The 12679-nt window shown below is 42.7% G+C and overlaps 1 protein-coding gene across 1 annotated transcript in view; it reads left to right on the top strand.

The window, feature by feature from the left end:
• The window catches only part of rab11fip4a (RAB11 family interacting protein 4 (class II) a), a 91874-nt gene that overhangs the window by 16584 nt on the left and 62611 nt on the right, over positions 1-12679 (top strand). The window contains exons 2-3 of the mRNA XM_007233757.3: positions 9873-9960; positions 12203-12288. Of these exons, the coding sequence (XP_007233819.1) occupies positions 9873-9960; positions 12203-12288 (174 nt within the window). The remainder of the gene's footprint in view (positions 1-9872; positions 9961-12202; positions 12289-12679) is intronic.

The raw sequence follows: 12679 nt of genomic DNA, 5'->3' as shown, positions 1-12679 counted from the left end.
CAAGGTGGCGCGTGCCTTCTGCCAGGCCCTGCGACACCGACGGACATACTGCTCAGCAGAGGATACACCCACTTCCCTCTCCTGTTCCACAAACAGCGGAGGGGAGAACCCGAATTGGCATTCAAAGGGTGACATACCCAAGGATGAATGCCACAGGGTGTTGTGGGCATACTCTGCCCAGAGCAGTTGGTCGGTCCAGGAAGTCTGGTTGCCTGCAGTGAGGCAACGCAGCAGTTGGCCAAGGTCTTGATTTACCCGCTCGGTTTGCCCATTCGACTCCGGATGGAAACCGGAAGTGAGACTCACTGTGGCTCCCATCAGCTTGCAAAAGGCCTTCCAAAACCGGCTGGCGAACTGGGGCCCCCGGTCTGACACAAGATCCTGGGGCATGCCGTGTAATCTCACCACGTGTTGTAGAAGTAGATCCGCAGTTTCCTTGGCAGAGGGGAGTTTGGGCAGCGCCACAAACTTGCATGCCTTGGAAAAGCGGTCCACAAGCACCATTACAACCGTGTTGCCCTTTGATGGTGGAAGACCTGTCACAAAGTCCAGCGATACATGGGACCATGGACGGGATGGGATCGGTAATGGGTGTAGGAGACCGGGCGGTCGGGACCTGGGTGCCTTGTTCTTTTGGCATACCTCACAAGAAGCCACGAAAGCACGAGTGTCTTTGTCCATCCCTGGCCACCAGAAGCGCCTTCGGAGGAACTCCGTAGTTCGGACTGCCCCGGGATGGCCAGAAAAAGAGGAGGAATGTCCCCAGTGCAGGAGCTGCTGGCGGACGGCCAATGGCACATACTGGCGACCAGGGGGGCCACCTCCTGGGTCAGGCTCCTGTTGGAGGGCTCGTGCAATGGACTCCTCAATACCCCAGCGGAGGGGGGCAACTATTTTGGAGGCAGGGACAACTGATTCAGGGGCTGGCTCAGGTCCAGGAGGGACCCAACATCTAGACAGGGCATCAGGCTTGGTATTTTTGGAACCTGGCCTATAGGACAGAACAAAATGGAAGCGACCAAAGAATAGAGCCCACCGGGCCTGACGTGGGTTTAATCGTTTGGCCTGCTGTATATAGGCCAGGTTTTTGTGATCTGTCCACACCAAAAATGGATGTTTGGCCCCTTCGAGCCAGTGCCTCCATTCTTCCAGGGCCAACTTCACTGCCAGGAGCTCCCTGTCTCCAATAGAATAGTTGCGCTCCGCTGGGGTAAGCCTGTGAGAGTAAAACGCACAGGGGTGTAGTTTCTTTGTTGGCCCTTGGCGTTGGGAGAGTACCGCTCCCACACCTACATCTGAAGCGTCGACCTCAACGATAAATGGTTCATTGGGGTCCGGCAGTTGTAAAACTGGTGGTGAGGTTAGCCTAGCCTTGATTTCTTCAAAGGCTTTCTGAGCCTCCGCTGTCCAGCGAAAGGGCCCCGGGGTTTTTCGGGTTAAGGCAGTAAGGGGTGCTGCCACCGTGCTGAATTGACGCACGAAACGCCGAAAAAAGTTGGCGAACCCCAGGAAAGACTGGACCTGCCTAAGAGTGGAAGGGCGTGGCCAGTCTTTGACAGCCTTGATCTTGGCTGGATCCATGCGAAGGGTGCCTTTGGATACCACGAACCCCAAGAACGATACGGTCTCTGAATGGAACACAGACTTCTCGAGTTTTATAAATAGACGGTTCTCCAAGAGCAACTGGAGAACCCGTCGGACATGTCCTATGTGTTCCTCTAGTGACCGGCTGTAAATCAATATGTCGTCAAGGTAGACATATGCATATTGGTCCAAGGCCTCCCGCAGTACATCATTAATGAAGCGTTGGAACACTGCGGGGGCGTTCATGAGACCAAAGGGCATTACACGGTACTCGTAGTGCCCTGTTGGGGTAATGAAGGCCGTTTTCCATTCATCCCCCTGCCGTATGCGAACCAGGTTGTAGGCACTGCGCAGGTCCAATTTGGTAAAAATTGAGGCCTGCTGCAGTGCCTCAAAAGCCGTCTGCATTAAGGGAAGGGGGTAACGGTCCTTCACAGTAATGGCGTTCAGTCCTCTGTAATCTATGCAGGGACGAAGTCCACCATCTTTTTTCCCCACAAAAAAGAATCCAGCCCCTGCTGGTGATGAGGAAGGCCGTATGAAGCCTGACTCCAAGGCTTCACGAATGTAGGTGTCCATGGCAGCACGCTCGGGAGGAGCGAGTGCAAACAATCGACCCCTGGGTGGAGTTGTGCCTGGTAAAAGGTCAATTGCACAGTCGTATGGCCTGTGTGGGGGCAGGACCTGGGACTGTTCTTTTCTGAACACCTCACAGAGGTCCCTATATTCCTTAGGAACTCTGTCTAGGTGAGGTATGGGCATCTCCTTTGGTGGAACTGCCCGAGGAAGTGCTTTGAGCTTTAAACAGTTCCCCTGACAAAATGGGCCCCAAGCATAGACTGAGTGGGTTGACCAGTCTATACGCGGGTTGTGAAGCTCTAACCAGGGATACCCAAGCACCAGCTTCAGGTGGGGAGCCTGAGTCAGGTACAATTCCACCTGTTCCATGTGGGCCCCCACCTGAAGGATTATTGGTTTGGTGCGATGGGTCACAGGGCCGGAGCCTACAACCCTCCCGTCTATAGCGAGGACAGGTAGCGGACGCTCTAAAGGCTCGACTGGGAGGCCCAAACTAGCTGCAAGGGAGGTGTCAATGAAACTTCCTGCAGCCCCAGAGTCTATAAAGGCTGTTAGTGAGGTATGTTTTTGAGGGGGCCAGGCTAATTTTACAAAGAGATGCAGTCCTGATATGGGGGATACCACAGGGTCTAAGGCCGATTCCCCCGCCCGGGTTAGACCCTGCCGTTTCCCAATCTGCGAGGAGCTGTTTTAAAGCCTTCGCCTGCTGTCTGAATAGGTAAACTGGCACCTCCCAGCTGCATGGGTTCGGGTGCATCTTGCGGAGATACACCTTGGATGGAGTCACCCGACCAGTGGTGCCCAAAACCCGGGGCACGAGTACTCCGAGCCCTTTCCCGAGCTCTCTGACGCATGCGGTTGTCCAGGCGGATGCATACATCATACAGCTCGGTTAAGGTGGAGGGAAGATCTCGAGTGGCCAGCTCGTCTTTGATTCTACTATTTAGGCCCCGCTGGAAGATAGCTGCCAAGGCTTCTTGACCCCACGCACTTTCAGCTGCCAGGGTGCGGAACTCAATGGTGTATTCCGCCACTGAGCGTGCACCCTGCGTAAGGTCTAGCAACCTGGGCCCTGCCTCCTTTCCTCCCAAGGGTTGGTAGAACGTCTGGCGTAAGGCCTTGGTAAAAGCCTGGACTGTGGCACACTCGGGGGAGTTTTGCTCCCATAGAGCTGTGGCCCATGCCAGAGCCCTGTCTGTGAGCAAGGACACCATGAAGGCTACTTTAGAGCGCTCAGTGGGGAACCGAGAGGGTTGCTGCTCAAACACTAGACTGCACTGTAGCAGGAACCCTCTGCATTTATCTGATTCCCCTGAATAACGTTCTGGAGTAGCCACCTGGGCATCATGTCCAGCTACAGCCACCTTGGGGATAGGAGGAGACGGGGTAGGTTGTGCAGGCTGTGCAGCGTCTGGGTTACTGGCCTGGTTCTGAATCAACAGGGCAAGTTGCTGTGTGATCTCAAGCAGCAGCTGCTCATGGCGACCAATGGCTGCCCCCTGGTGCTGCACAGCCTCTTTGAGAGATCCCAACTCTGCTGGGTCCATTTTAATGGTCACACCTTCTGTTACGGTTTAGTGGGGGGAGGTGGACTCAAATGCAGAGTTATTTTATTTGTTAATTTAATTATTTTTTTTTGCTTATTTATTATTTATTGGTAATATTATATTTGATATATATATATAGTGTGTGCAGTTGGTTTGGTGTATCTGTGATGAAGTGCTTGAACCGGGATTTGAACTCCCAACCTTTGGAACTCCAGACGGGTGTGCTACCACTGCACTACGTAGGGTGTGTGCAGTGGCTTTGGATGTGGCAGTGAAGAAAAAGGGCGGGAAAATCAAACAAAGGATCTGCTGCCACATGGCATGGCTCAAACAAAGGAAATGAAATCAAACTTTAAGAAACTTAGGAAAGACTTCTTGAAAACCAAAAGTTCAAAAATAAACTGGAGATCTTTTCTCTCTCTTTTTGTGGCTTCTTTTAAGATCTCTCTTTTTTGTGAGCCTTTGTTTCTTTTGAGATCTCTTTTTTTTTTTTTTTTTTTTTTTTGTGAGCCTTTATTTCTTTTAAGATTATTATTATTTTTTTTTTTTTTGTTGTGGCTTCTTTTACAATCTCTTTTTTTTTTTGTGAGCCTTTGTTTCTTTTTGGATCTCTTCTTTTCTTTGTGGCTTCTTTTAAGAGTTCTTTTCTTTCTAATCTCTTTTCTTCAATACCCACTGTTACCGGTCACCCCTCTACAAAGGTGTGACGGTGAACTGAGGTTTGGCTGGGGTTTTTAAGCTGTGTTCACAGCTGAGCCTGATCTGAACTAATTACCGCTGGGGATTCTGGGACTTGGAGTTTTTTTGCCCCAGATCCACCAGCTCTTCCACCGCAGTGTCCAGGCCCTCTGCTGGTGGTTGGCGGCACATGCCGCTTTCTTACAAAACTCATTACATTTCTTTCTTTTTGTACAGTTTTTCTTTGGTTGTTTTGCTGCGTGCTGAAAACGAAAAATAAAAATCACTGGGACTTATCACTTACCTTGGATGTGTTCGTCTCTCTCTGGTTGGAGAAGCCCGCCTTTCAGTCCTTACACTCATCCCCACGTAAACCCAACACCAGCTTCACTCACATTTACATTTTCACCAAAAATATCAAAATCTTCATAAATTATTGTTAGTATTGTAACGGTCTGGGCACTACCAGTGTGTGTACACAAAGACAGGGAGACCAGTTTAGCCAAAAAGAAAGGACCCTGAAGGGTTGTTTATTGGTCAATTCAGTCTGCTTGGGGGAAAATAGAGCCACTAAAACATGTATGCAATCAGTAAAGGATAGAGGGGGTGTATGTGCTGTGTTGTGGGTGCATGTGATGGTCAGTATAGTGAAAAACCCAACCAAAATACTATCCCCAAAGAGCAGTCAAACAAACAAAAATGAAAGCCTCCACACTCCTGTGTGGGATTCCAGGTCAGGAGCAGACTTGGTTTAAGGCTTTGGTGAGGAGGCCCCGTCCTCCTATGTGTCTCTCTCTCTGGGAGTCTCTTCAGGAATCTGTATTAGAGAGAGAGAGAGAGAGAGAGAGAGAGAGACCTCACACTCACACCTCACAGTATGTCCATGTGTCTGCAGGACAAAAAAGAAAATCAAGATACATAATATCAGAATACTGTCCACTTACATTTGCCCACACAAAATTATTTTCTCTGTTAACTGTGTGCAGTTTTCACAAACTATTGGCTTCTGGCTGTAATCAATGCACACTGGTGTACTGCATTTCCAACAGCAATTGGTGGCTTGGATATCTTTGTTTCTTGGACACATCTGGCTCATCTCTCTTCTGTATGCCCTCTGTTCTTCTCTCCCTGTTGCTGGTTTGCAGTTTTTGTCAATCCACACCTTCCCATTGCTTCTGTGATGTAGGTTGGTAGGTTTGGTGTACCTTCGGTACAGTAGCAATGATAGTCTAGATGAGAAAACATAAAACAATGTTTGAATGACACACAAAACAATAAATGACTATCTAAGTAAATGTCTGTGCATTTATATGTAAGTAAAAGCATAGACATGCATGTGCGCCCACATGCACGCACACGCACACACACACACACACACACACACACACACACACACACACACACACACACACACATAATAAATAAATAATGATATTGTAGCTTTTATTACAAGGAATCATGAATACATTGAGTCTCTACATAACAAATGCAGTAATATCAGCTAGTTTACTAAGCTAGTGTAATGTTAGCTAGCTAAGTAAGCCAGCTAACACAATACTAACATTACTACTATTATTTTGTAGTTAGCTAACTAGTGTCTACTTTGTTGGCCAACATGATACTCTATGAGAGAAAAGGCATAGAGTTGATAAATGAAGATAATACTTACATGTATGCTGCTGCTGCTGACCTCCTGGTGGTGAGAATGCAGGCATCACATGTGTAAGTGGGACAGAACATGTAGCCTGACAGTCACATTTGGTAAGAATCAAAGATTCCCAAAGCAAACCCTTGAGATTCTATAGGAAATGCTTGGGGTCATGCGCTGGCTTCTTATCCTGCTTATGTAACTCGTCCGCCCCACTGATGAATATTGAAGAGCTGGAAGATGGTGAATTCTCCGGCTGTGTTTGATTGCAGCCTGCAGCTCTTTGACATTGGGTTTATTCCCCAAGAGGAGTGTCTAAAAATATCACACACACACACATACAGTATGACCTCTCAGACTGCACTGATGGCTTGTATGAGATGAAGATGGATGAAACTAGCTAAGTAAATGGGAAACTGCAATCTCCTCCAAGTGTGTTGAGCTCCACTGGTGTTGAGAAGGAGTTTTCACAGATAGCAAATGTGTAATGGCCCAGTCCTGCCACACTCCTAAACTGAACTTGGCCAATTTCAGACACATAAGACCGTATTTAAAGACTGAGGCAGCCGAAGGTTTTATGCATGCTAAGCACTAAAGACAGGAACCTTATATACAGGAAGCCTAATAGTCATCATCACTGTCATATAGTACAAAAGTCTAATTTACTCAGTTTTGATAGTTTTAAACATATCCTTGATGTCTGTCTTATGTTTAAGATTCTATATAGGTTTGTCCTTCTCCACAGAAAGCAAAGTTTATAAAGCAAAAAGACTACAGTGGTAGTATGGTAACAAGAGCATCTCTTAGAGGTGATTGTATTGTACAGTATAGACAGAGTAAGTTTGAACATACAGTCGTTTCCATTAGAGCCAGCCAATACTGGAATAGTCTACCAACTGTGTTACGAACAAGCACCAACTACCTGACTTTTAAAAATAACCTGAAGACATGGCTGAAAGCAAACCAAATCTGTAATCACTGATAGCCATGTATATTTTATGAAATGTTTGTAATACAGTATGTATACTGTGTTTGTATGCATGTGTTGTTATTGTATGTTGGTGGTGAGGTTTTGTAATTTTTTTATTGAGCTGTTGACCTTGGGACTACAGATGAAAATGAGATTTTTAGCTAACTCATTTAAATTCTCTTTCACTGCAGGGCCAAATCATTAATAGTTACTAAGCTATTAACCAAGGAGCAAACAGACCATACTAAACAAACCAACAATACCAGCCTACTGTAGAGCTAGCAAAGCCCAGCGATTCAATCAGTTGAGCCCAACATCTTAAGACCCCACCAATAGGTTATGTAGACCTTAGGTATAGCACGATAACTGCTGCCTACTTAGGGATGCAACCTACTTGTTTCTAAACTCACTGTCCACTTTTTCAGCTCCTCTGATCATTTAGAATCACTATGTTGTTCATAAATTACAGACTGTAGTTCATCTGTTTCTCTGCATGCTGTACTATCTCCTTTTACCCTGTTCCTCAATGGTCAGGACCCCACAGGAGAGACCACCACAGATCACCACCATCTAACACTCCTGCTTGAAGCATCCTTGTGGCCTCAGAAATCAAACACCTGTTTCCATGGCGATGAATCTTTCTCAGGTTTTGAGTGAAGTGAAGCTGCAGTGGGATTTCAGAGCTGCTGAGGGCGAGTATATTTAGAACGAGCTGATGTCTTAAAGGAGCTCTGAGTGTGTGTGTGTGTGTGAGTGTGTGTTAGAATGTGTGTGTGTGTTTGGGGGGATAGGTGTGAAGGAGTTGAAAGCAGCAGGTCTGTTGTTGGAGTCAGTTTTTCTCGGTTTAGAGATATAATGTGATATGTCTACATTACATTACATTACATGTCTACACACACACACACACTTTTTTAAAGAGGTTTTAAACAGGAGAGTTTACAATGTATTATTATTATTATTATAATAATGACTTTTATTACTTTTTTAGTCCATTTGTTTTCCTTAAATGCCCTGCAGTTTACTGCAACATTTTATACAGTGGATTTTGTACCATTTCTGATAATTGACTAGACCTGAAGAGCTTAAAAATGTTGGTGTCCTAAAACTTAGTAGTGTGTATTGTTTATAAGACATTGAATTGAGGCCATGTATCTTTTGCTATTAAAACATGCATTTTTAAATTAAAATAGTACTTTGATGACTAAAGTATGTGTACATTTTTACTGGAAGTGTCTAACATGTAACATTTTTTATTGCCCAATCCAGCATTAATTTAGTAATTTTTTTAACACTAGTTGCCAGCTTTACTATTTTCACACCACAATTAGTTAATTTCACTGTTGTTAGGCACATTAAAACTGTGTGGTGTATTAATTTTAAGACTAAATGCAGTATGGCACCAAGAGGTTTAACATTCTAATTTTGATCAGTAGAAAATGAATGATATCTCATTTACGATTTAGATTTATTGTAGTTCTTACATAACAACTGAAAAAATCTCTGCCACATAAAAGAGCTATTTACAGGTTTCTGACAGAAGCAAATGTCTATTTGCTGAGAATTCCCCTGGCAGGGTCTATATATAAAGATCTAAAGTATTGATTATCCCATTTTAAAAATTGCAATAAAACAGTAATTAGGTTATTCAAATTAATTTACTTAAACTCCTAGCACTATTCGATTCTGGAGTTGAAAATCTGGCAACCGAAGCACAGATAGGGGCTTGTAGACTAGGCAGAATGGCAGATCTGATGACACACTCCAAACTTTTGTATCACCGCATTTCAAGCAAAGCAAAGTAAAATATTATCTTCGGGTCTCAGTATCAGTACAGCACTTTTAGGTGTTGAGAAACTGTAACTGTTATTTTTGTGGGTTTAGACAGCAGAGATCTGTCAGCTCTGTAATCTTCTGATTGGATGTGTCCATATGGATATAAGCAGCTGTGGAAAAACAATAGGCCACCAATACATTTTAATTGATTTCGAAAAAAAAAAAAAAAAAGTTTATATGTTTTATGAAATAAGGTGTGATTAAGATTGGTCAAACGTATTTGTACTAACTGATCAAACACTACTGAGTGCTGATTTTTGAACATTGCTGTTACTGAGAGCTGATTGCTGGCATCACGTCTACTGAACATGGATTTTTTAACATTACTGTTAATGTCACATTCTTGTCCTGTACTGTGTGTCTCTCCTGTCTGCTTCTGCATTTTACTTGCCCTCCTGTTTGTTTATTTACCTTTCTCCTAAGCACTCTGTGTTCCTCTCGTCTTTAGTTCTTCCACATGTGTTCATGTGTAGCTCTGCCTCCTCATTACCTTTGCCCATGTGTTCCCTGTTTCCTTTCCTGCCTTGTGTGTGTATTCATAGCCCTGAGTTTCCTGTTTTCTTTGTCGGTTTTTGTAGGTGTTACATTTGATAGGTTATTGGTTTTCATAGTTTCTATTCAGTGTACTCCTTGTTTCTATGTTTTGGTTTATTTTTCATTATTTATGGTTTTCTGTTCTCTGTTTTATTGTTTATATTTTCGATAAATACGCATTTGTGTCTGTTCTCTGCATCCTTTTTCTGCTTCATACCTGACAGTTAATAATTGTTGATTGGTTGATATTACTGCTACTAACTGCTGATTGTTCAGCATTGCCAGTACTGGATGCTAAATGTTAACCATTACTGCAGGTTAGTGTTGATCGGTTGGCATTACTAATACAGAGTTCTGATTGGTCAACATTATTGCTACTAAGTATTGATTGAATAAACTTTAGCTGTAAGCGAGTTATAGTCTGAGGTTAAAGCTGTAAATCTCTGCTACCCTGTGACTAATGAAACTGTTTATCATTCTCCTCTGTGTGTTTTTTAAGATAAAGAAGTTTGCTAAGTTCCTGGACCCCGATGCCAACGGCAGGATCAACTTCAAGGATTTCTGTCATGGCGTCTTTGCTATCAAAGGTAACAGTAAACCATAAATGTGTATAATATTATATATAATTATACAAACTATACAATTTTACGTACAGAGATCTTTTAGTTAAAATATCAAATTAGTTTCATATTTAAGAAGGTAAACAGTGTTTAGAGTCTAATAAAAAGTCTAATAGTCCTAACATAATAATAGATCCAGTAATAATAGACTATTAGGCTACATTCACATTACAATCCGCATTGCTCAAATCTGATTTTTTGCTCAGATCTTGACGGTTCACATTTACAAAGGCCAGGTGGTTTGCTTTTGCTGTTTTTGCAGCTATAGCTGCACAGCTGCACCAAGACATGTGTGGATGTAAGAGAGAAGCATTTAGCTCATGCGTCAAAGCAAAAAGATGCATGAATTCCGATTTGACCGTTCACATTCATGTCGCATATCCATGGATCAGATACGTATCCGATTTAGGAATACATATGAAAGTGACTTATTTGACACATTGAGTGAAAAATCTTGAGCGAAAGTCACTTCAGCCTGGTGATGTGAACTTATTCTTAGATCCAGCATATTTGAGGATAGTGATCCAGTCTGTTTTATAATAGAAGAAAAAAGAATAACACTTTTCATGGAGATGCAACAAGATGGAACTTTTAGCTGAAACGGAACAAAAAGAAACATCTGGGGCCTCATGTACTAAGACTTGCGTGGACTTCCTACTAAAATGTTCCGTATGCTCAGACCTGAAAAGTTCCGTACGCACAAAAAAAATCTGGATTTATCAAACCGTGCGTAGGCAGAATTCCAAGTACTTTCTCTTATTACATCACAATCAACTTGAAATCAAGCACAAGTGCACGAAAACATCACACCTGCCATGACTCCTCCCTCAATTAGGCAGAGTATAATAATAATAAAAAAAAAATAATAATAAAAATAATAATAATAATATTGTTGTTATTATTATTAATACTATTATTACATACGCGTAGCATAATAACTAATAATTACCCATGTTTTAAATTGTATTATTCTAAGATGGATAATAAATGTTTTCATTTAATTGCTTTAAATGAGTTGCTTACCAAGAAGCCACCCGTCACGCACGTTTTCTTATCCTCTAATGCTCTTGGAAATCTAAAACGGCTTATAAGCCAGTCATCATCATGGGCCAAAAAAACATAATGGTCACGGAAAATGAGCTCTCAATGAATTCGGCCAATAGCAATAATTTCCAATAATGCCAGCGTTGCCATCTCCAACAACTCCAGCGCAAACTTTTATGCATGTTTATATAATCTAGGCTAAGTGGAAACACGTTGAACGATTATTTCAGTAAACCAATGAAATTGGCTGATTAATTTACTATATTTTACCCAATAATGCTTAACTACAATGTGTGCGTAAAGGATGTCTTAATAGTTGTAATTTCAATGCATCGCCTCTAAGTGTCGCCAAATGACAAAAACACAATACTTACGTACAAAAAAACATGCGTACGCCCGAAACGAAAGTGCCGTGGGGGAACGCACTTTCTCACGTTCAAGTCAAATTCAGTACATCTGACCGTGAGCGTGAAATATGGCGTACGCTATGTTTTTGTGCGTACGCACCTTTAGTACATGAGGCCCCAGGTCTCTCAAAAAGTAGTAATAATAATAATAATAAGTCCAAAGAGGAAACGCTAAAATAGGAATTAAAATAAACAAGCAATTGTTTGTTATCCATTATTCTGTCTGTTCACCAAATTTAGGTAATATTTTTTGCTATTTTTGAATAATTACGGTCAAAGGCTTCCGGTCAAAGAGAAGTAGACTGTATGGAGAACAGAGGAGAGGAGCATTCAGCATGCAGGGAGAGTATGAAGATCTGAGGCTTGGTCTAAGGCTCTGAACCTCTTACTAATTTATACTTTTTCACTCAGTCATGCTGCTGTGTTTCTATAAATGGATTGCGTGTGTTTTTTGTGTGTGCGTGTGTGTGTGTGTGCGTGCGTGTGTGTGTGTGTGTGAGGCTGAGAGAGAGAGAGAGAGATACTGCCATTTTAAGATCATTTCATCTCTGTACACACCTCTCTACAGAGGAGGTGATCTGTTATTAGGATGGATTCTCTCCTGTGCTAATGCACTGCAGCAAAGGAGCTCAGACATATGCTGATGTCTGTTACAAAGCCTTAAATATTTCTGTTTATGTAGAATGAATAAAACAGGTTTCTGAGTTGGTTGTAAGTCCAAAAACCCTTTGGTTAAACCTTCTCGTTATGTGTTTTAGGCTGTGAGGAGATCCTGAACAGTGCCCTGGCGACTCCCCCTGTCAACAATCCACCCTATCAGACTGATAATGGCTACTACTATCAGGTATGATGGTCACAGAACCCTAAAACTGAGCTGCTGTGGTCATTTATGAGGAGACACCCAGTTTACAATTTGTGGTTGGTAGAATGTTTTCTGAACATTACAGTTAACATTCTTAGAATGTTCAAGTTTTCTTGTATCTATGTTTTCACTTTTAGTTTTGCGAGTGTTACTTCTAAAGTTAGCATAATGTTAGTATTCGTCTAGCTGGAAATGTTTTAATAACATTGTGATGCAAACTATTAATATGTCACATGTTTTCAGAACGGCCCCTAATTTATGAAATGATACAGGCTAACTTTCCTGGAAACTTTTCAAAACATTGCAAAAAATTCTTATAACGTTGTCGGTTTGCTGGAAATGGCTTGGGTTGTGGTTGGGAGTTTATGCTGGA

This window comes from Astyanax mexicanus, chromosome 19 (assembly GCF_023375975.1).
Source record: "Astyanax mexicanus isolate ESR-SI-001 chromosome 19, AstMex3_surface, whole genome shotgun sequence".
Taxonomy (NCBI): Eukaryota; Metazoa; Chordata; class Actinopteri; order Characiformes; family Acestrorhamphidae; genus Astyanax; species Astyanax mexicanus.
Note: the sequence above shows the minus strand (reverse complement) of the source record. Positions and strands in the feature narration are given on the sequence as shown.